We start from the raw sequence: 24,661 nt of genomic DNA, 5'->3' as shown, positions 1-24,661 counted from the left end.
TATTCCATTAAAACTGCATTGCAAGAGGTTCAGTATAAAAAGCTAAGTCCCCATGACACTGTATTCTCATCTTGGGCTCCCCTCTCTTTCTCCCTGGAGTAAAAGCTACTCAAAGACAGCTTAACTTAACTGTGTGTGTCTCGCAGCTGCCACCCAGTAGGTGCTAAATATTTATTCACCAACTGAAGAAATGTTTATTACCTTCTTTGGAAACCTCCGTAGCAGATGACACAGAACTCAAAATGCCCATTTACGGGGTTAAATAAGTAAGTGAGAATTAAAGCTACTCTTGGGACTTCCCTGGTGGTCCAGTGGTTAAGAATACACCTTCTAATGCGTGGGATGAGGGTTTGATCCCTGGTCAGGGAACTAAGATGCTACATCCATGGGCAACTAAGCCTGCATGCTGCAACTGAAACCAGACGTAGCCAAATAAATATTCAAAAAGAAAAAGTTGTTTTTTGTTTTTTTTTCAAAAAGCTACTCCCTCTGGCCCAAACCATGACAATCTCAGCCCCTGAATGGTGTGCACATCTTGGCATATCCTGACCTTTACCTGACCCCTAAATCCTGCCCAATTCTGCAATCTTCCAGTTAGCAGCCGGCCATCAGAGCAGGGGCATGGCAGTGTTCTGTGACAAATGGTCAACCTCCTGGGGTGACCTGGGTGTGGCCACTACACGGGGCACTTACCAAGGGCTCCAGCTCCTTGCGATCTATGAGGTTCATCTCCGTGACAAAGTAATAGAAGTGTTTGTAGCAGGTGTTGACGTGGGCCTCGGCACCCATCACAATGACCCGGTCAAAGTGGTGGATGTAGACATGGACAAAGACCCGGAAGAGGCGGCACAGGATCTTCTTGCAGATCTGCAGGAAGTTCTTTGGGAAGGGAACACCTAGAGAAGGGAAAAGGGAAAAAACCATGATGGAGATGCTCTGGCGGGCCCCGAGCACATGCTTCAGGCAGGAGACCAGCCCAGGACTAGTCTCCTGGGCCAGCCTGCAGATGCGCCCCACGTGGGTAACTGCACTGGACACGGCCTGAAAAGGTGGCCAGAATGGTGTTAAATTCAAACGCCAACAATCAGGAAAAAGACTGAAGGAAGCGGGTCAGGTTTCCTTCTTTGGTGGTATCTTTTTGGTACACACAGACATGCAGAATTAATGATTTTTAGTTTGAAACATGCATTCTTTTTTACTTTTCCCACTTCATAGAGCCCAGGAAAGTTCTTTTTCCTCTTATCTTTAATGTAGGAAAACTGGCAGGAGGAGGGCGATGCTCCAGGGAGACTGGCATTCCTGACACAGAGTATCAGGGAGGGGTGGGGGCTGCAGAAATCAGAAAGCCCCTTCTCATCAAAGGAAGCAGTCAATGCACAACTCAGCCGGTGGTGGCCACATGGGGACAGAGGCCTGGGGCTGCTAGATCTTCTGGTTCTTCAAGATGATTCGGAAATCTGGGGTTCTATGTGAATTATCTGGTTTTCTGTTTTTAAAAATGATATCGAGACTTTCCTGGCAATCCAGGGGTTAGGATTCTGAGCTTCCACTGCAGGGGCTGCAGATTCATTCCTTGGCCATCCCACATGCCTTGCAGCCAAAGGGGACAATAATAATAATAATCATAGTAAAATGATAGCAATTAACCTGAAGTTAAAAAAATATACCACAGGTCAAGACAAAACATCTTTCCAGGGATAACTTGTCCTGAAAACTACCCGTCTGCAAATTCTGATCTAAACTTTTCCTGAGATCCACTGTTTCTGGGGTGTGAAAATGCAATAAAACTTCATGGAAACTTTGCCTAACAGTTACTGTCACCTCTTCTCCTTGAGGAAGGTGAGAGTTGGGGGTTGTTGTTCATAACACAGACTGGGTGGGTGGTTAAAGGAATCACGCAGGTTTCCTGTCTGATGACCACCACTCCCAGCTTGGTCAGAGCAACGAATAGTAGCATCCCAAGCCCACTTGCTTTCTCCATCTCAAACACTGCTTAAGCTCCCGTTATTTACACAGTTCTTAGGTAGTGACATCATCGATTCCGAAGTCAGATAGCCTTTCAATTCCTATATTGCTCCTTTTCCAGCTGTATGACTACAGGCAAGTTATTTAACCTCTCTGAGCTTCAGTTTTTCCATAGGAAGGGTGAAAATACCAACTGTTGTAAGGATTAGAAGTGACACCCAGAAAATACAGCCTTTCTTAAATAGCCAGGAGAGTGTCAACATGTCTAAAATCCTCCTACAGTGCCTAGCACATGGTAAGAGCTTGCTAAATGGGAATGACAAGCACCACCCCGCAAATCTCTCTGCTTTGTAAAATCTGGACCATCTAGCTGTTGTTATAAGGGAGCCCTTATCAGGAAAAGGTAGACATGACCACCTGCTTTTCAGCAGAATTGTAGATCGGTGCTCAGGGCATGTCCCTGATCCCCAGGAAGCCTGGAGTTTTGCTGTCCGTGCCTCTGCTGGGTCCTAATCGCAGCTGTCTGGAGAGAGACATCAGTAATGGGATCGCCTGGGACCCCTGGGCAGGGATGAGAGATGAAACACAGCTGGCAGTTGGCAGAGGCAGGGTCTGCCTCCCCATTACCCGGCACTGATACTGGCTTTTTCTTCTAGAACAAAATGGCAACATATCAAATGAACCACAGGGAGAGACCGGGGCACAGCTTGGCAGCTGACTGACTGGGCAACAGATGCTGGTATTTAGGGGTGGGGTAGCCCTGCCCTCTGATGAGGGCAGCCCCTCCCAGAGCTGATGGATGGCTTCCTCTGATGAAAAGGGGCTGGTGAAGACCACTGCTGCCAGGCTCGGGGAGGCTCCAGAGCATTCAAAGAGGCCTGAGACCTAGAGATGATGGACTCTCCCTTCATCCACATTCAAGAATATTCCCAACAGAAGGGGAGTCCTTTAACAACACTGAGACAATATCAGGGGTTGACATGGGTTACCTTGGCAACCTGTCTGTGATGTAGGGTTTACTAGTCCTGCATCACCGGTGAATAACACCAAACACAGATGAACTTGCTCCAGGCCACTTAGGTAAACAGTGGCAGGGCTGGGATTCGGACCAAGTCAGTCTGATTCTAAAGTATAACTGATCTAGGACTTGCCAAGTGGGTCCAGTGGTTAAGAATCCGCCTTGCAATACAGCGGAATGCAGGTTCAATCCCTGGTCCGGGAAGATCCCACATGCCTCGGAGCAACTAAGCCCGTGAACCACAACTAGAGAGTCTGTGTGCCACGATGAAGATCCTGCACGCTGCAACAAAGACCCACGCAACCAAATAAACAAATAAAATCTAACAGATCTGGTTATGTCTGGCATGTGACTCTCTGCCAAGGATAAAAGCACAGCTTAAAGGCTAAATGTAACGAGGCATCTCAAGGTTACTTTTTGGTGGTGCATATATAATTTTTATAAAAGGAAAGGGGTGAGGAGAGAAGGGTGAAAAAAGTCCACTCCCTCTGGAGCCACAGCTCTGAGGTACTAAGAGGTCAGCTAATACTCTGCTGCCCCGAGAAAGATGCGTTTCCTTGGCCAGTGCCTTAGACCATGAATCTGGGACTGAGAGTAAAAGCCAACATTTACTGAGCGCTGAAGTCTTGGGCTTCCCTGGTGGCTCAGACCATAAGGAGTCTGTGCAATGCAGGCAATGCAGGTTTGATCCCTGGGTTGGGAAGCTGCCCTGGAGAAGGAAATGGCAACCCACTCCAGTATTCTTGCCTGGAGAATTCCATGGACAGAGGATCCCGGCAGGCTACAGTCCATGAGGTCACAAAGAGTTGGACACGACAGAGCGACTAACACTTAACAAGTCCAGGTACTGATATTGTTACCATCTCACAAATGAGGAAATCGACTTGGAAAATTAAGTGGCTGCCCCAGGTCACAGAGCCAGCGGAGAATGGAGGGCTTTGGATCCAGGATTGTCTATGAGGACCCAGCACCCTGAAATCGGGAGTTGTTGCTCTGGGGTTCTGCACACACCTCCAGCTGCCAAGCCCTTCCTTCCCGAGTAGCCTGAACCTCCTCAGGTGCACTTACCTTTCCTGTCACCAGCTGCTAGGGGACATGGCCAGGGACGGGAGGTTTCAGCTGTGCCAGTTTGTCTTTTTGTTGTTTAGCTGCTAAGTCATGCCCGACTCTTTTGCTACCCCATGGACTGCAGCCCACCAGGTTCCTCTGTCCGTGGGATTTCCCAGGCAAAAATACTAGAGTGGGTTGCCATTTCCTTCACCAGGGGATCTTCCCAACCTGGGGATCAAACCCGCATCTCCTGCATTGCAGGCAGACTCTTTACCACTGAGTCACCAGGAAACCCCAATTCCCATGAAACAGCCACACAAAACTGAACTCTGAGAGAGTCTTGATATGTGTATGTGTGTTGTGATGTATTCCCAGTGAAACCCTGGGCAGTGATATTTCAGTGTTTTGTTTGTCTGTTTAATGTAACTGGGGCTTAGCTCAGTTAAAGTGTTTGCCTGGCCCAGGAGGTAGAGGAGTGGTTTGGCTCTGAACGAGACTCAGGCTCTTTCTTTGGCATCCGTCTACTACAGCTCCATGGCATAGGGACCCTCACTGTTGAGATGATCATTTTTTGACCTCCACTTAGCTCAGTACCTGAGTTGTAGAAGGAGCTCAAAAAATGTTTGTTTGTCTTAAATGAATGCAAGCTGGCAGTAGGAAGAATGAAAGGCTAATGAACCATCTCACATGGACACTGGGCTTGTTACCATGGCAGCCGGAAGCTGAGGAGGCCGTGCAAGGCTCTGGGCAGAGGGCAGCCTGTGTGTTCCATGGGGCACCACTGACTCACTCAGCACTGTACCCAACCACCTCCTTTTGTTCCTTCAGCTTCTCTTAGTACATAAGATACTGGGGACCCTCCACTTTAGTGTTTCCCAAGGTCTGTCTTAAAAAAGACTAATTCTGGGAGATCCTTGGTTAGAAGCTATACTTGACCTTATATTTATTAAAAATGCTTTTTATAAAACTTTGCAATATACCTAACCATAGTAAAGGATCTGAGAATGCCTATAGTCAAAAGTCCTATTTAACTCTGGAACTTCCTTTTACCTATAATAGCAACTGGTTTAAAAGTCTGTAATCAGACTTCCTAGGTTCCATTTCCGGCTCTATTATCCAGTAAAAAGACAGTGACATCCAAACAACTTAGTATGTCTAACCCACAGGTTCCCCATCGTGAAAGAAACAGGGATGTGAATATTATCTGTAGCTCAGGTGGTTGTTGTGAGGATTAAATCCACACACGGAAAAGGCTTTGCTAATACTCTGCAGACAGGAAGCACTCTCATGAACTGTTAAGTTTTAGTATTGCATGGACCAAACAGTCTTTGTAACATACTTTTGATTAAATTCTTCTTGCACATGTATTTTCAGGAGGGCGGTCTTGGTATTAATGCATCATTTTGCAAAGAACTAGAGGAGTAGGCACTCGATTAAGCCCTGGATTATATTCAGCCTTGCATTATTTTCTACATATTTCTCATATTTATGTCTTGTATTACTGTAAGTTCCCTGAACAAAGGGGCTGTCTTATAGTTTGATTCTATGTTTTAAAGCACCTGGCACAGGGCTAGATAGGGAATACTCATCAATCAAAACTGAGCCATAAGACAGCAGTGGTCTTATTTAGTCGAGATGTGAATCCATCATCTCCTATTTGGGGGAGGAAAAAAGCCTACAGCAGAAATGATAGCTTTCTCCCAGAGACCTGATCGGGTCCTGGCATGGAAGGCTGCACAATGATCTTCTAGGGAGGAGGGCTCTGAGATGAAGCACATTTTGATCTAGCCTAGAGGGTGGGAAGAAAAACTCCAAAACGCCTCCTTTCATCATGAAAACCTCCCTTCTTTACCTTTCCATATAGTTGATTCAGGGGAGGTGGGTGATAGTTAAATTTCAGTCACTGTACTCAATTAGAAAGTTAATACCAGACAATATTAACCAGCAGTCTCAACCGGAATAGACTACATAGATTTGGAGTTAAAGTTTGACTAGTCTTATAATAACCCAGACAAATCTTCCAACAATAATCTTGGACAGGTACACATGGATCAGAAAACAACCTTTGACCCATAGGTCTCTAAATGATTCGTAAGCATGGACTAATCTCAGCGCCTCCCCTGAGTCTCAGATTCAAGCTGGGAAATGTCAGATTCCTAGAAACTGGCTAGAAACGAGATACATTCAGATGAGTTCTGCAAAAAGGTGATAGACATCTAGCTGTCTGGGGAAGGACAAGGATGGCCTTGGGGCAAGTGGTGTGGCTTGACCTCTGCAAACAGAATTAGTGAGCCTAACACAGAACCCGGAGAAGGCGATGGCACCCCACTCCAGTACTCTTGTCTGGAAAATCCCATGGATGGAGGAGCCTGGTAGGCTGCAGTCCATGGGTTCGCTACGAGTCGGACATGACTGAGTGACTTCACTTTCACTTTTCACTTTCATGCATTGGAGGAGGAAATGGCAACCCACTCCAGTGTTCTTGCCTGGAGAATCCCAGGGACGGGGGAGCCTGATGGGCTGCAATCTATGGGGTCACACAGAGTCAGACACGACTGAAGCGACTTAGCAGCAGCAGCAACAACACAGAACCAGGCTGAGCTTGGATTCTGAGTGAGCCCAGGCAGGATGCCTGGGTGGAAATCAGAATCCCAAACCGATCACTCACATGTGGTTCCAGCAGGAATTTTCTCAACAACTAGACTCAAAGCAAGACGAGTTTGCTGAGTGGTCAGGCCAAGGAGGAGGCTGGCCAGAGAGTTGGCATGAAGGCAGAGGGTGCGGTGAGCCCACCGGGCTGGGAGCCCCTCTTGAAGGTCTGACTAGGCAGCCTCACATTCTGCTTCTGATGCTGGTGGGGACCTGGTACTCGGCAGGGACCCAGCATCTGACGGAGCCCTACTGAGTTTATGAATGTGTCTAACCACAGACCTTCTGATCTCCAAGCCATGCTGAGCTAGAGAGCTAAATCGAGCATGGAATACAATAATTTCTCTGGGGCTCTACTCGGATTTGCCTTTTATCTCTGACTCAGTAAATCTCCTTTCTCCCAAACAAAATTGAATAAAAATTCCAGTAATTTCTGAGCTTTGGTCCATTTTCTTCCTTCCTCATCCCCCCTTCTCCCCTCCCTTTTGCTAAGTCACCAAATGCCCCATTCAATCCATCCTCTTCAGGCACCTCTGGGGGAAAAAAAGGCAAGTTGTTTAAATGACTTGTGTCTTTTTTCTTTTATCCTATTATGGAAGCTGCAAAAGGAGAGAGTCCCTCAGGGGATGCAGAGATGCTATGAAAGGGCCACAGAGGGGAGACTGCGGTCCCAGAGTCAGACAAGACCCAGGTGGCAATTTCTGAGCTAGATGCTACCCATTCTAGCTTTCATGCTTTTTCCACTCTTTTCTTCTGGAGAGAAAGCCAGATGCTTGGAGCTGAGACCCCTGGCCTGTGACAGCGCTTGGTTGAAGCTGGGCGGTGGAGGGTTGGAGAGTCAGGGTTCAAAGGGACACAAGAGAATGTCCCTGCACATCCAAAGTTCCATAAGCAGCTGGCAGATATTCCATCCCGTCGTTAATGCCGCTCCCTTCTTTAGGGTTCAGCTCAAAGCCTTCCCTCATTCCCAGACTCAGGTTCCCTGGCATCTTCCATCTGCTCCTGATACACTCCTGAGCACTGACATTGTTTTTCAGTCGCTCAGTCGTGTCCGACTCTTTGTGACCCCATGGACTGCAGCACGCCAGGCTTCCCTGTCCATCACCATCTCCCAGAGCTTGCTCAAACTCATGTCCATTGAGTCAGTGATGCCGTCCAACCATCTGAGCACGGTTCCCAGACGTTAATTCCACTCTGAGGTGCGTGCATCCTGACTCGTGTCTGCGACCCCCTCCAGACTGTAGGCTCCTGGAGGAGCTTGTCACAGATGGATCCCCTGGGCCCAGTGTGGAGCCTGGAGTGGGTGGGTGTGTGATACATCCTTGCTGGCTGCTGGCTTGAGGGTTGAGCTCTTACGCCATCTGCTTACACCAGAATCAGAGCTCAGAAATGCACAAGGACTGACTGGCTTGAGGTTGAGAGCTATAGTGTGTGATGCAAAGGGGTCTGAATTCAAGTCTGTCTGACTCCAGAGCCTGTTAGGCTCTTTCCACTCTGCCGGGAAAGTGGATGGGATTCTTACGGTTTGTTTCATCTTATGCCAACCCAATTGGCAGAGTCAAAGGAGCCAGATTTGTTAAAAAATGAAGGTGGAAAAGGGTGTATTGGCTCTTACTTCCCCAGAGGCATGTGTCATTCATGGTTGACCGTTCTGGTTAAGCGTCTGGCTCTGGCGTCAATCTCTGGTTTCAGAGTCCAGCTGTGGAACTTCCCTGCCACTTGCCCAAGGGTGAGTTCGCTAACTCCTAACAGGCTCGGTTTCCTTATCTGTGGAATGAGGATAATCACACCTAGTATTTTGTGAGATTTTGAGGATGAAACAGGAAGCACAGGGCCAGCAGGCTCTCAGAGGCATTCGGCAAAAGGCCACTGATGTTACTCCTGCTGTGCAGGTGGCTCTTCCTTGTCAAAGTCCAGGGTGGAGGAGGCACAGGAAGCCGCACGGATAGAGCTCCCTATTCTCCAAAGGACTAGCTCTGCCTGGAAAGCAGATCTGGACCCGAGGTGATCCATGGAAACACCGTGTGAACTGTTCGAAGGGCTTCCACATGATCCATGATGAAGCCTAATGCGTTGGCCAATCCTTGGGGGACCCCGGTGGCTTCCTAGGTGGCACTAGTTAGTAAAGAATTTGCCTTTCAATGCAGGAGACTTAAGAGACCTGGGTTGGATCCATGGGTCAGGAAGATTCCCTGGAGGTGGAAATGGCAACCCACTCCAGTATTCTTGCCTGGAAAATCCCATGGACAGAGGAGCCTGGGGGCTAAAGTTCATGGGGTCACAGAGCAGACATGACTGAAACGACTTAGAACAGCACACGCAGTGGCATGTCAGTTGTTGTTTAGTTGCTAAGTCCTGTCAGACTCTTTTGAGACCCCGTGGACTATAGCCTGCCAAGCTCCTCTCTCCATGGAATTTCCCAGGCAAGAATACTGGAGTGGGTTGCCATTTCCTTCTCCAGGGGATCTTCTTGACCCATGTCTTGAACTGAACCCATGTCTCCTGCAGGCAGGTTCTTGACCACTGAGCCACCAGGGAAGCCCCGCATGTCAGTAACAACGACCAAAAGTGCCGCCCTTGCTCCCGACACTGCCTCTCCTGTTGAGAGCATCTATATGCTGTCCTTTGGGTCCTCGGGGGCCAGGACCAGGAGTGCACATGTGAAAATCCCTCTCCAAGTCATAAAAACTACTCATTCTCAATAGCTCATGGATAAAAACAACATCCCACACACGTGGGAAAAGAAAACAAGCCTCTGGCAGCATGGCTGAGAACATACCATTTCCAAAATACTTGCAAAACAAAACGCGATTGGATCACAAGGAGAAAAAAAAGGAAGAAAGAAAGAAAAACAACCCTAACAACATAGACCAATTTCTGAAAAATTCCCCCGAATACTCTATTCTCCTGCCCATTCCATCCATATTCTCCTGCCTCCTGCAGAATTATATATATTTATCTGAAGAAGCCTCCTGATCTTGCTGATGAAAACTCAACTCTGGAAGGCCGATTCCTCTAAGCAGATGTTTTGTGTTATCTCAGTGCGTTCCTCAAGAAAGTGTCTGTACACTGTGCCAAGGAAAACAATCCCGTGTAGCAAGACTTTGTTCCTCTGCCTGAGAAAAAAAAAAAGAAAAAATGGCCCCAAACAAGCTGACAGCTGCAAATGGTTAGAAATAAACTGGCTACTACTCTCTTCCCCGACTCCCTCTGCCTGGTCCCAGCCTCCCCCGACTCCTGCCCTGAGTTACTCTGGTACCTATTATCACAGTGGCTGGAACAGAGAAAGGAAAATAGAAGAGCTAGTGATCATACATTCTAAACAGATTGTTAATTCTTTCAGACGTGCCATTTGCCGGGCAGAGGAAGTGCTGTTTCAGCCATCCAAAGGTGCCTGCCTGGCACCCGCCCCTCCCCTCCCCCAGCACCACTTCTCTGTTGCTGGAAGATCTTCTTTATCCACATCCCCATCTCTAGACTGGCTGGTGGCTCCACCCGCTTTGTCTGTGTGGAGGTGGACGTAGACCAAGATAGACCCAAGAGGACCTCAGAAAGGCATTCGTTCACTATGGGCTGGCAATAAAAGCCGTCAGAGACAAATTCTTACAAGTTCAGACCTGCCAAAAATCAAATGGCCCAAATGAGAGAGTGAACTGAGAACATGATGTTAATGAGCCTCATTAGAACTGGAAAGTTAGACAGAAGCACCAATACTTTGATCATGAGCCCCAGTCAGAAACTGAAAATGACTTATGTTTTCAAAATACAACCTCTCTTTATCCACCAGCAGAATCTCTCTTCCATTACACGCAGGGCAATGAATACCCAGTCTTGTCTGATCTATATCTATCTATCTATCTATCTATTGGCTTCCCAGGTGGCACAGTGGTAAAGAGCCTGCCTGCCAATGCAGGAGACACAGGTTCAATTCAAGACACAGGTCAGGAAGATCCCCTGGAGAAAGGAATGGCTACTCACTCCAGTATTCTGGCCTAGAAAATTCCATGGACAGAGGAGCCTGGTGGCTACAGTCCATAGGGTTGCGAAGAGTTGGAAACAACTGAGAGACTAGGCATACACACACACACATGCACATGTGCGCACACACACACACACATATACACATGCAATGGAATACTACTCAGCTGTTAAAAATGAATTAAATAATGCAGCAGCAACATGGATGGACCTAGAAATGATCACACTAAGTGAAGAAAGTCAGACAGAGAAAGACAAACACCATATGATATCACTTATATGTGGAATCTAAAAAATAACACAAATCAACTTTACAAAACAAAAATAGACTCACAGACATAGAAAACAAACTTATAGTTACTAAAGGGGAGAAAGTAGGGGAGGGATAAATTAGGAATATGGGATTATCAGATACACACCACTACATATGTAATAGATACACAACAAGGATTTACTGTATAGCACTGGGAATCTATATTCAATATCTTCTAACATCCTATCATGGAAAAGAAGCTGAATCTGTACATCTGAAATGAACACAACATTGTATATTGATATAGTTATCAACAATAACTATAGTTAAATTTTTAAAAAATGCAGAGACAACACACACACCCCACACCCACACACATATACACAAAATACCAAATCATGTCCAAACAGTTTCTAACCTATAAACTTCTCTCCAACCCCACTGCCACTTCCCTGGCTCCAGCCGCCAACACCTCCTGCCTGGTTTACTGTGGCTATCCCTTAGCGGGGTTTCCTTCCTCTGCTCTTGGATTGCTCCAGTCTCCACCAGGCAGATGGAGGATCTTCCTCAAACACAACTCTAACCAGGATGTCTTCTTTTCACACAAAACTCTACAACAGCTTCCTACTGCTTCAAGAGAGAAGAATCGTATACAACTTAGCAACTAAAACAAAAAACTGCTACAGGGTAAAATCAGAGCTATTTAACACGGCAGGCAAGACACTCTCTGGTTTTATAAGTCTGCATGTCTCCATTATTACCTCTGGATCCTCCCAACTTGCATTTAATACCCAGCCCTCCAGAGCTAAGATCCATTCCCTCACTTCTGGGCATTGGCACATATTGTAGAGTTGGTAGATGGAAACCCTCCTCCTCAGCTTCCCCTTTTTTATGTGGCTAACTCTCATTTGTCACTTAAGACTCAAGTAAGTTATCACTTTCTTTGGGTTGTTCTCTTCACCCTTAGTTCTAGTTAGGCAAATTATAATACCCTTTATTTTCCCCAGGATTACACTTACTATTTATTGTCTTGTAATTGTCCCTTTTTTGGTCTCCCATTAGAAAGAAAATTTTGAAATGTCAAGGAATATCACTTCCTGTTCACAGTTATATCCCTGGCATCAAACACACGCCAGAAAACGGGGGTTCTCTCGAACTTATGGTTGCCAGCGGGGATGAAAGGGGGTAGGGATGTTAGGGAGTTTGGGATGGACATGTACACACTGCTATATTTAAGTGGATAATCAGCAAGAACCTACTGAATAGCACAGGGAACTCGGCTCAGTGTTATGTGGCAGCCTGGATGGGAGAATTCAGGGGAGAATGGACACATGTATATACATGGCTGAGTCCCTTCACTGTTCCCCTGAAGCTACCACAGCACTGTTAATTGGCTATACTCCAATATAAAATAAAAAGTAAAAAAAAAGAATATGGGGGTTTTCAGTGAGTGTTTGTTGAGTGAATAAGTGAACAAATGACCACAGAATGTAGAGGTGGAGCTTTGCCTGCTTGGGTTCCCCTTCTTCTCCCATTCCGAGGCAATAGCCCTTGAGTCACAGTCTGAAAACCATTGTTCTATGGGAAGATTCCCCAGGGAAATGCTATAAGCCCATGTTTAACCTTGATGACGTGTCCAAGGCCATAAGGCTGCAGTGAAAATTAATACCTATTTAACTCTTCACATCTGGCAGACCTCTGATGCATCTTTCTCTTGCTTCTCACTCATACTGGGAAAGAAGAATCTCCTCAAATTGTATTTAATATTTATATTGAAAAGTCTATTTTCATATAAATAGAAAACTATCAGGTCATTTTCCAGAGTTACTAAAATTTGAAATAAGCCAGGATTGATTGATAAAATATCCTGAGATACATGATTGAAGGAGGCAGAGGAGAGAGAGAGAAGATAGCAAAAGTAATTCATTCTAGATTTCCCTGGTGGTTCAGTATGAAATCAACCCTGAATACTCATTGGAAGGACTGATGCTGAAGCTGAAGCTCCAATACTTTGGCCACCTGATGCAAAGAACTGACTCATTGGAAAAGACCCTGATGCTGGGAAAGATTGAAGGCAGGAGGAGAAGGGGATGACAGAGGATGAGATGGTTGGATGGCTTCACCGACTCAATGGACATGATTTTGAGCAAACTCTGGGAGATGCTGAAGGACAGGGAAGCCTGATGTGCTGCAGTCCATGGGGTCGCAGAGTCAGACACGACTGAGCTACTGAACAACAACAAAACATATATCAAAACATATACTGGGAAAGAACTATTGGAAATAAATTCCAGCCCCTCCCAGCCCCTGCCAGCCCTAATTCACTCCCTGACCCAGAACCACACCCAGAGAACCATATGCCTCTTTGGGGATTATATGACTGGGCAGGAACAGAGCCTGATCATAAAGTGATAAGGGAAACTGAGGTCTTAATCATGTCTGGAGGCCAGAAGAAAACTGGAAACATCATATTCAAACACTGAAAACCTGTCATTTGGAAAATGAAAGGGGGAAGAAAACAGCAAACCACTCACCCTGGGCCACAAAGCTTACAGGTGTGGGAGAAGAATTCAAGATTTCCTTTCTGACTTCAAAGTCTGTTCTCTTTCCACCACTTTATGCTGTCTCTTTCTGTGGCTGGAGGCAGTCCTTCCTTCTTTAGATCAATGGGAGGACAAATCATTGTATTGTTAGAGATGTCCGAAAGTGGGAATCATGGTCCAGGGTGGTGGTGAATTCCCCATGCAGGGAGATGTTCAAGCAAAGGCCATTTGCTAGTGTTAGACACAGGACCCAGGTAAGAGAAGGTGGTTTCCACCACTGGCTGCATATGACAGTCACCTGCATTTGTTAACAGAACAGGTTCCCAGTCCCCTTTCTGACTCTCTGGGTCTCGCAGGCATCTCAGGACTAGCTAATTTTTAAAAGTACCTTTGGGGCTTCCCTGGTGGCTCAGAGGTTAAAGCATCTGCCTGGAATGTGGGAGACCTGGGTTCGATCCCTGGGTTGGGAAGATCCCCTGGAGAAGGAAATGGCAACCCATTCCAGTATTCTTGCCTGGAGAATCCCATGGAGGGAGGAGCCTGGTAGGCTACAGTCCCTGGGGTCGCTAAGAGTCGGACACGACTAAGCGACTTCACTTCACTTCACTCACTTTGGAGATTCTAATGCAGCTTTTGGGAATCGCTGGGTTGTCCAAATCTGAGATTCTATGACCACAGCAACCACAGTGCAAGAGAGGGCCAGCTGTGGGATGTCAGTGCTGGTGTTAACAGTGACAACGAAAGCAGCTAAGTGTTTACTCTGGTCCAGAGATAGTGCATCATCTCACGAACTACCCCCCAAGGCAGGCGCCACCACCATGCCCATTTCACAGATGAGGAAGATTAAGTTCCCTGTCCACAGTCATACCACAAGGAGGTGAAGGAGCTGGGCCGTGAGTCCAGGCAGGCTGGCTGTAGACCTTTACTCCTCATCAGGAGAAGGAAGCAAACATGACCTGATTCAAAGCCATCCAGTCCTAGGGAGGTTCTGAATAAAGCCCACCAGCAGTTGATCTCCCAAGTCACAAAAATTCCACAGCACAGAACTCACCAAGAAGTGAAGTAAGGACTTCTCCGCTGGTCCAATGGTTAAGAATCCACCTTGTGATGCAGGAGGTTGGGGTTTGATCCCTGGTAGGGGAACTAAGATCCCACATGCTACAGAGCAACTAAGCCCATGCGCCACGACTAGAGAGCCTGAATGTCGCAACTAAGACCCAACACAGTCAAATAAATACAAAATGTAACAGCAACAACAAAAAAGTGAAATATATTCTCGACCACGAAATGACTATGAGGACTAAAAGTGTCACAAAACTCCCATGGTATAAAGTCTAGATTTCTTTGGCCTACACGTATTATATTCGGTTTTTAAAATCTGAAGTTTTCAACACGGCATGAATTCACCCCAGTAATTCCTACTGCCAGTCCTTCATTCAAAACCAAACCAAAACAAACCACGCTCATTAAAAATGGTTTTATTGAGTCATGGAATGTTCAAACAAAATGACATTAAGCATATTGACACTCAGTTAAAACATTAACCCCAGTGAAACTCCTGATGTGCTAATTCAACCGAGCCCACCCACACCTTTCTGGGAAAAGCTGGGTCACCTGCTCTACCTTGTCCAGATCGTCACCCACCCAGGTTCAGCACCAGGAATGCAACTTCAGTGCAGACACTTGCTCAATCACGTATGGTCTATTTCCTTCCTCTGGGTCACCTCAGTCTTAGCACGTGAGATCTTTGTATTCTGTGTGCTGAACTCCCTGAGGACTCTCCTGGGTAAGCGCTCTACTAAATAACCCTCTAATTAAGGCTGACTCTGGGCAAAATATCTAGAGGAGTGGAGGTGGTCTTCTAAGCACCCCAGTACCCCCAAAATAGTTAACCACTCTTGTTCTTGCTTCCAGTCCAAGGTCCTTAAGCTCTTCTCGCTTTTTAATGATCCTTTCTCTCAAAGTTCCTAACCCTTTGTGAGACTGGTTAAGAAATCACAGAAAGGGACTTCCCTGTGTTAAAAATCCGCCTGCTAAGGCAGGCGACACAGGTTCGATGCCTAGTCCAGGAAGATTCCACATGCTCTGGGGCAGCTAAGCCTGTGTGCTGCAACCACTGAGTCCACGCACATGCGCTAGGACCCACACTCCTCAACAAGAGAAGCCACCGCAATAAGAAGCCAAGCACCGCAACGAGAGAGGAGCCCCTGCTCACCGAAACTAGAAAGCGCCTGTGTACAGCAACGAAGAGAAATGAATGAATAAGACAAATAAAACTTTTAAAAATACATAAATAAAAATCACAGGAAAGAGTTGCAACAGCTTGAATGAGGTCAACCAGTAGAGATGTCTGGGGCTTTTCCCTCTGCCTTGCTGCTGCTGCTAAGTCGCTTCAGTCGTATCCAACTCTGTGCGACCCCATAGACGGCAGCCCACCAGGCTCCCCCGTCCCTGGGATTCTCCAGGCAAGAACACTGGAGTGGGTTGCCATTTCCTTCTCCAATGCATGAAAGTGAAAAGTGAAAGTGAAGTCGCTCAGTCGTGTCCGACTCCTAGAGACCCCATGGACTGCAGCCCCCCAGGCTCCTTGGTCCATGGGATTTTCCAGGCTAGAGCACTGGAGTGGGGTGCCATCGCCTTCTCCGCTCTGCCTTAAGGAAGCTTAATTCAACCTGGGGTTGGGAAGAGGTGGCGCCAATGTCAACGTTATAAACCGGGAAATCACCTGGGAAGCCAGGACACAACCTCTCACCAGGGTCACAATCAATCAGGGTGAACTTCAGAGAAGCCTGATGAACTTGTGTAGGTTTCAGGCTCCTCAGTGAATATCCACGAGGTGTAGCTGAGATCAGAGTGTCTCAGACTCCTCATGGGAGTGGCTGAGGCACCGCTGGGCTAGTGGGAGGAATGAGAGATCTCTTCTCCCATCTAACCATCTATTTCACTTGCCAAAACTGGGCGACTTTTAAGTTTCTTTCCAGATGTAACATTCTATTGTTCCGAGACGCTATTTCCCAGTGAAATAGACGGCTGTCTCCTCTTAGGGTTGCTTCCCCAACCCACGCTGATCCAAGGACTACAAACAGGCTGATACCTCTTCCCCAGAGGCCTGGGACTCTAAGTCTGTCCCTGCTGAGTGACTGGGAAGCTGCCTCATTCTCTGCACATCCTGGCATGAGACAGGTCCTTAACGTCCCTACCAACTGCCTCTGCAAACTGAGCCGGATGCAGACAGCTGGCGTCTGGGCAGAACAGCCACTTCAAGCAGCAGAACCCAGGCTGGGCCCCTCATGGCACTGCCTGGTTTGTGATGGAATTAAAGATGTTTGCCTTTTAGCTATGGCCCCAGAATGTTCCAGGTCCATGAGAAGATCATGTGAAACTGGTGAGGGTTGGACATAACCTGATAGGATTTGGTGTTCTCGAGTCTGAAGTCTTGGGGTCAGAGAGCCCTGAGTTCATAGTTTTGATGCCCTTTGTCCCAGCCCCAGGGCCTTGATCCCATGACTTCATCTTTCTGAACCTCAACTTTTTCATAGGTTAATTGGGCAATCTGATAGTTTGGTGGAATGACTGGCACTCTAAATGTTCTTATTTGTTATTACTGCTCCCACTTTGTATTAATACCACATCAATGTCTGGCCTGCCTTAAAATGTGATGAATAAAACAAGCCAAAAAAAGTTAAGGGGCTCAAAGTTACCTAGCTGTATGGTTGGATACCCACTGCTTAAGATAGCAAATCAAGGGACTTCCCTGGTGGTCCAGTGGTTAAGAATCTGCTTTGCAATGTAGGGGATGTAGGTTCGATCTCTAGTCAGGGCACTAAGATCCCACATGCTGTGGGGCAGCTAAGACTGTGGGCCACAACTACTGAGTCCTTGCACTCTGGAGCGCATGAGCCAAACTGGAGACTCCGAGTGCTGCAATGGAAGATTCTGCATGCCGCAACTAAGACCCAATGCAGCCAAATAAATAAAAAGATAGCAAATCAATTTTCTATCTACAAGGGCTTCTCTGCTTAAATTCCCAGGCTCCCCATAACACATGGCACAGATTCAAATGCTATTCCCAGTGCCCTGATGCACTCTTTGCACCTGGAAGCTGGAAAGCCTGTATATTGTTCAGAAGATCAAGGCCAACCATTCCCCAAGTCCCCCACCCTCCTCTGTCCAAGTCCCATGGACAGAGGAACCTGGCCCATTAAGGGTTCCTTCAGGTTGATTCACACGCAGAGCTCCTTGGCTCCTACCTGAGCTGAGAAAAGACAAGATCAAGAATTCCCTGCCCTCCCAGGACATAATACGAACCTGACATGTGTGAACCTGTAGTGATCTGTGGGTCTCCAGAGTGCCAAAAGAGATGAAGGGATATCAGGGGTCACTTTTTTTTTTCCAACAAAAATTTTCTTTATTGCTGGGAGATATTTCTTTGAACCAACACCTTCCTATTGTCCACAGAAACAATGGAATCCCAGACATCTCTGAAAACAGTCCTCTCATTTCAATTAATGGCAACTTTATTTTCTGCAGTGGCTCAAATCCTGAATCTAGGCACCATACGCAGGGCCCACTTATAATGTTATTCACTACAGAGCAGAACTGGCAGAAACAGGGTGCTTCCTGCAGTTCCCCAGGGATTTGACATGACCAGTGACCCCCATTACCCACCCCCCCAATCCTATTCAGAGCTCCATGACAATATCATGAACTTCCAGAACTTGGTGCCCTGTGGTCTTTATGTGTTAAGCATACTATTAAATGAGTAAAACTTTATTATGCAAGGTCCAGGGGGAGGGGAGAATACATTGATTAATATGATAAGAGGTAACAGTTGAGCAGATGAAACACATGTGGAGGGAGAAGAAAGTGCATCAATTTCACCCACCATGTGTCAGGCACCACTCAGGTCCTTTACAGGAAAGCACAGGAAGGAGAAGCAGCAAGAGCCTGGATCCAGAACCCAGCCGGCCCACATTCATATCCGCCCACATGTGGGCACGTGGTGCCCTGGAGGTAATTAGAGAACCTCCCCCACAGGACTCCATAAGGATAAAAGGAATTCATGTACGCTGGTGCTTTCACTACAGAGGCTGGTGCCTAAGCTTTCTCATTTCATCTCTCCATCTCATTTTGATCTTTATGAGGTGGGTGGAGTCCAAGGTTTACAGCTGGGGAAACTGCAACACAGATAATGTATCTAGGGTCACAGGGGCAGTACGTGGAGGTTTGAGGATTCAAACTCAGACTCCAGTGATTCCAAGTCATTAGACAAACAACAGTGATTGATAGAGGCTGCATGAGAGGAGTGGGATAGCCTTTCAAAGGGGTGGACAGGACAGGCCATGGGGCCTCTAGAGTCAAGTCCATGAGGGTGAGCAGGTTGTTTATATGTGGGTGTGGGTGTAGAAGGACACCTCACTGTGGAAGTCGATTATTTTCCTTTACAATCAGGACAGAGCGCTTCTGTAAAGCTAGTATACTAGCCGGTGCCTTTAATGAGTATCTGGGGTTGTCTGTATGCCACAACTACTCAAGCCCGAACAAGAGAGGCCTGTCCACCACCGCGAGACAAAGCCTGTGTACAGCAACAAAGACCCGCCACAGCCATAAATAAATAAATGTGTGTTTTTTTAAAGAGTATGCTTAAAAAAATAAAGAGTATCTGGGAAATAGGTGCATAAATACATCTCTTGCTCACGTCCTGGCAGATTGCATTCTTGACTTGTTACTTATACTGTGCTAAGTTGCTTCCATTGTGTCTTGACACTTTGTAACCATACGGGCTGTAGCCTGCCAGGCTCCTCTGTCCATGGGGTTCTCCAGGCAAGAATACTGGAGTGGGTTGCTATTTCCTCCTCCAGGGGATCTTCCTAACCCAGGGATCAAACCTGGGTCTCTTACATCTCCTGCTTTGGCAGGTGGGTTCTTTACCACTAGTGGTAACTACTCTACCCAAAACATAGTGGGCACCCAATAAATGGTTACAATTACTCATACTTTTTACCATATACTGGCCTGAGCTTAAATTTACATATATCATCCAGTGTGCCCTAAAGTTCATCCTCATATAGTTAGATGTTCCTTAAAATAATTTAAAGGGTGCCAGAGTTAAAGAAAATGTTGTTCACTCCATTCCTTTACAGGAAATTTTCTGAGGTATATAAGCATTATAAACGCTCTGAGAAATTCAACACTAAAGAAACCTGCTATTTTTAATTTAGGGCTTCCTAAACCTAATTGGCCACAGAACCCTTTCCTATATAATAGAAGCTTTGGGGAATATTGAAAATGCTCAATTAAAATTTGACTTGCCTGCAAGCAGGGAATAATTATTCCCACTTCCCAGATGAGAAAATAGAAACTCACCTGGTGGGTGGCAGGACCACCAACAGAAGCCCAAGCCTGTTTCCAAAATAAGAACACTCAAATTTCCAAAACACTGCTTTGGAAAAGCTACCATCCCAGACATTATGGGGTTTTTTTTGCTTTTCATTTCTTAAGTCTATGTGCTGTGCTGTGCTTGGTCTCTCAGTCCTGTCTGACTCTTTGTGACCCACGAGCTGCAGCCCACTGGGCTCTTCTGTCCATGGGGATTCCCTAAGCAAGAATACTGGAGTGGGTTGCCATGCCCTCCTCCAGGTGACCTTCCCAACTCAGAGCTCGAACCCCAGTCTCCCGCATTGCAGACAGATTCTTTACTGTCTGAGCCACCAGGGAAGCCCAAGAATACTGGAGTGGGTAGCCTATCCCTTCTCCAGGGGATCTTTCAGACCCAGGAGTCAAACCGGGTCTTCCGCATTGCCGACAGATTCTTTACCAGCTAAGCTACCAGGGAAGCCCAAATATTAGAAATCAGTGACTTGGCCAAAACCACAGAGCCGGTTAGGAGTAGAAAAGAGACTAGGTCTAATTTCACTAACTTTTTAAAAAGCTATAAAGATAGAAACAAGCCGTATCATTTGTCATGGATGTTGACACCCTGCTTGAGCTAAGACATAGACCAGCAGCTGACAGGCCGGCACTCAGGGTTAGTTCCAGGAATGGAACAGGGAGATCCTGTTCTTTCAGAGCTCAACAACCCGAGCGATCTCGGTCCATTCATCTTGGCAACTAGCTGCTCACACCTCACTGGACTGATGAAAAAAAAAAAAAAAAAAAAAACTGGTCACTTGGCAATAAAATCACTCCCACTGAGACAACTGTTCTGCATTCTTCCATAGGAAAAACCAGTGAACACCAACACGCTTTAGGACAGGAACTCACAGCCACGCTCTCTCCATCAACACCTTCCTCCAGCATTACCCTGGCACATCTGAGTGTGGATGGAAGCTTCCCCCAGGCTTGCCAAGATCCCCCTAGTGCAGCCCCCTCACTGCCCTGCCTGGCAGCAGCATCTGAAGCAGAGGTGCGTCCTGGCCACATGACACAGCCTGTTCCTGGGTGTGTTCCTTCGTGACACAGCCTGTTCCTTCACTAGGGTGAAGGAGAGAGGCTGAGCCTGGTTCTCAGCCAGCAGCCCCTGCTTCCAGCCCCTCTGTGAGATCATGTCTCAGAAGAAACGAAGGTTGATCAGGCAGCCCTTGTCAAGAGCAAGCAGGATGAGGATCTGTAGACGGCTAAGAACGAAGACAGGCATCTTGCTCTAGAAATACACATCAAGTCAAGATGGTTAGGGGGCTTCCCTGGTGGCTCAGATGGTAAAGAGTCTGCTTGCAATACGGGAGACCTGGGTTTGATCCCTGGGTTGGGAAGATCCCCTGGAGAAAGCAATGGCAATCCACTCCAGTATTCTTGTCTGGAGAATCCCATGGACAAAGGAGCCTGGCAAGCTACAGCCTATAGGGTTGCAAAGAGTCGGACATGACCGAGTGAATTTTACTTTCATATTCAAGACAATTTAATTACTGTTGAGGAGACTCATGGCAGGGCAGAGAGCAGGACACAAAGAGGAGGAAAAGGGAGAAAATGAGAGTGCACAATATTTTCCCTAAAGGGGTTTTCTAGTAGAGTTTCCTCCATAGGATTTACCACACTCCCCTGACTTATTATATTCACGTAACATTTTAAAAGCAAAGTAGAAGATTCAAAAGAACAGTGACATTTTCTCCCCTGATTCATGTTAACTCAATAAAAAATGTATTCACCACTTCCAGTGTGTCAGGCTCTGTGGTAGGAACTGTAAGACAGTGTCAGTATGGAGTTAATAAGATCAAGGAAGTAGGATGGGACTGACCGTGGTTTTGAAACTGTATCCTGCAGGTGTTACGATGGTGCCTGAGGGGCTGCAAAGGGGTGTGCAGGGGTGACAGGCTGAGAAATAGGGTTCTTTCTGGCTCAGCCGCCCTCTCCTTCGTTCATCCCCTCCCTGCCAAATCAGGCAGCTCTACTTTGATCTGTTCTCTATGTTTCTTGGCAGGAAGAGCTGTTGGGAGACTTCGTTTCCTGATGTTGACAAACCCTTAGGAGGCTGTGAAGGTCCTTTCAGCAGGACCGGTCCGGGAACCCGACTCCTACTAAGCACGCAAAGACAGATGCCGATATTGATGGCCCTAACGGGTTCTGGCAGAGGAGATGCACTTATGCTTCATTGTTTGCTGAGAGCTCTAAGTAAGCTCAAGCTCTGGCTGGCCAGGCCTGCGCCTCAAGCATCTACTTGTTCCATAGACAGTTTGCTGTGGCAGCTGTCAGGATAGGCCCCAGGGCACCTTAAGGTTTGGATGCTTCTGGTGCCAATCATCTGGGGAAGGGGCCTCTGGGCCTAGAAAGGTTTTCAACCTTGCAAGCTCCCTACACCTAACTGTTGTACAGATGGGCCCAAGACAAACACGGACAGTCTATCCAGCTGCTGCATTTCCTTAGGCATGTGATGGTCATGTGTGGGAGGCAGCACATAGCAGGCACTGGGGGTCCAAGAATGTACTCAAAGTTCAAGTCCTGGGTCTACTGCTGCCTCATTTGTGATCTGGGGCAGGTGACTTCTCACTTTAAGCCTGTATTTTCTCAACCATAAATCAGGGGGCAGTGACTGTTCCCATCTCATGGGATTGAGGCATTGAATTATCCATATAAAGTGATAACACAGTAACTAAGTACCCGATAGGACTTCCTACATGGCGCTAGTGGTAAAGAACCCACCTGCCAATGGAGACATAAGAGACTCGGATTTGATCCCTGGGTGGGGAAGATCCCCTGGAGGAGGGCATGGCAACCCACTCCAGTATTCTTGCCTAGAGAATCCCATGGACAGAGGAGCCTGGCAGGCTACACATTCCATGGGGTGCAAAGAATTGGGCACAACTGAAGTGACTTAGCAAGCAAGTACCTGATACTTCTTGGCCATTTTTAGTATTATTATCAATACTAGTGATACCTCTGAGAGGATCGGCTTAACAAAGCCCAAGGAAATGTCCCTTCACCCCCAGAACTGGATGGACTGGATCTGGAACCAAAGCTCATCAAAATGAACACAAGAGCAGGCTGAAGCAACTATTGTGCTGATGGCAATTTTCTATTTTCACAAGAACAGCATGAATTTTTTTTTTTTGGATCATAGGATGCATCAATGCAAGAAACTTCTCTCCTTGGAGAAATTCACCAGACGGAAGCTCTTTCCCAAGGAATTTCAGAATCTATCAATGCAGCACAAATGGGGTCAGGCATAACCCTGTATCAACTATCATCACATTCTTGACAGCCCTGAAGGCCCAGTCGGCCTGAGTTTCACTGATATTTCATCAGCTACAGGAATTGCATTTCAGAACACGTTTTGAAGGGAAATGTCATGAGCTTATCTCCCCAGGGGCCAAGGCAGCATCGAATGAATCAGCTTGTCGAGTCTCATCGTCCATCCTTCATCTAAGCACAGTTCCCTCTTCAACTGATCCGCTCCTGGAGGAGTTTGGGGAAAGGGTATGAGCATTCCACCCTCCTAAATCACAAAACTAGGCACACCTGTAATTTCACAGCTGCCTGCAGTTGCCACAGTGATGGAAATGTTTACATTGGCTTCTCTCCGCAACTTGAAAATAGCGACAAAAAGTGGCAGGGCTGCTTCTGGGTACCAAAAATAGAGTTACAAGGCTGTGAAAATGAATCCCTGTGACTGAATGAAATTTGTGGCCTAAAAGTGCGCTTGCTAAGAACACTGAAGTTAGACGCCTCCTTTAAACAGAATGAGAGGGGGTAAATGGATGAATAAATCAATGATTGTTTATTTGATTTATTTATTATTTACAATGATTTATCATGAGTGGAAATCACAATGTCTCAAATATCTTAAACTTGTGGGAATTTTCTATTGAAGAGATTTTATAAATTTAGACATATAATTAATTCTGAAGATTAAAGGTGATGCATCTTAGCAGGTAGAGCATTTTAACCCACCATATTCTCTCCCATCAGAGTCCTCCCCCCCCACCATCCTTTGGGAAAACAGTAAAGTTATGAGGCTGGACATGGGGGTGGGGGGAGGGGTGGGTGGTTAGAGTTCCTGGATCTGAATCCAGCTGTTACTTAACTATTGCATGATCTTGGCTAAGTCTCTACAGCACAGTTTCCTCATCTGTATAATGAGAATGATAATAATGCTACCAAAGTCACAATGCTGCTGTGAGGATTAAATGAGTTAATATTTTTGAAGTATTTAGATCTATGTCTATGGCACAGATATGTTAGCAGCAGCTATTACCATCAGATTTATCATTATCATAATTTTCATCAGACTCTCCCATTCTTCCTCCTACAGGCTGCCTATCAACAACATTAACAGGAACACTTGAAGCCTCAGATCATTCTCCAGAAGATGATTATAGCATCTGTTTAATCAATGACCATATTAACATTTCAGATTGACTGAAAGTCACCTTGAAAGACAGTGAGTCTGAGAGGCTGGGATAGAAAAAGGTATAGTCAGTGGGGAATACGGGCTTCCCAGGTGGCACCAGTGGCAAAAAAACAAAAACAAAAACAACCACCTGCCAAGGCAGGAGATGTAAGAGACACAGGTTCGATCCCTGGGCCAGGAAGATCCCCTGGAGGAGGGCACGGCAACCCACTCCAGTATTCTTGCCTGAAAAATTCCATGGATAGAGGAGCCAGGGGGTTATAGTTCCGTGGGGTCACAAACAGCTGGACACAACTGAAGCAACTTAGCAATGGGGAATACAGTTTGTCTTGTGGCAAGAGGTACCACAATGGGGTTAATAT

The 24,661-nt window shown here is 46.6% G+C and overlaps 1 protein-coding gene across 4 annotated transcripts in view; it reads right to left on the bottom strand.

Annotated features, from left to right (window-relative positions):
• The window catches only part of MOB3B (MOB kinase activator 3B), a 239,896-nt gene that overhangs the window by 67,837 nt on the left and 147,398 nt on the right, over positions 1-24,661 (bottom strand). For all 4 annotated transcript variants that reach the window (XM_044939750.1, XM_044939748.2, XM_006067197.4 and 1 more), the window contains one exon: positions 694-896. In XM_044939750.1, coding sequence (XP_044795685.1) covers positions 694-896 — 203 coding nt within the window. The remainder of the gene's footprint in view (positions 1-693; positions 897-24,661) is intronic.

The sequence above is a fragment of the Bubalus bubalis genome, chromosome 3 (genome assembly GCF_019923935.1).
Source record: "Bubalus bubalis isolate 160015118507 breed Murrah chromosome 3, NDDB_SH_1, whole genome shotgun sequence".
NCBI lineage: Eukaryota > Metazoa > Chordata > Mammalia > Artiodactyla > Bovidae > Bubalus > Bubalus bubalis.
Note: the sequence above shows the minus strand (reverse complement) of the source record. Positions and strands in the feature narration are given on the sequence as shown.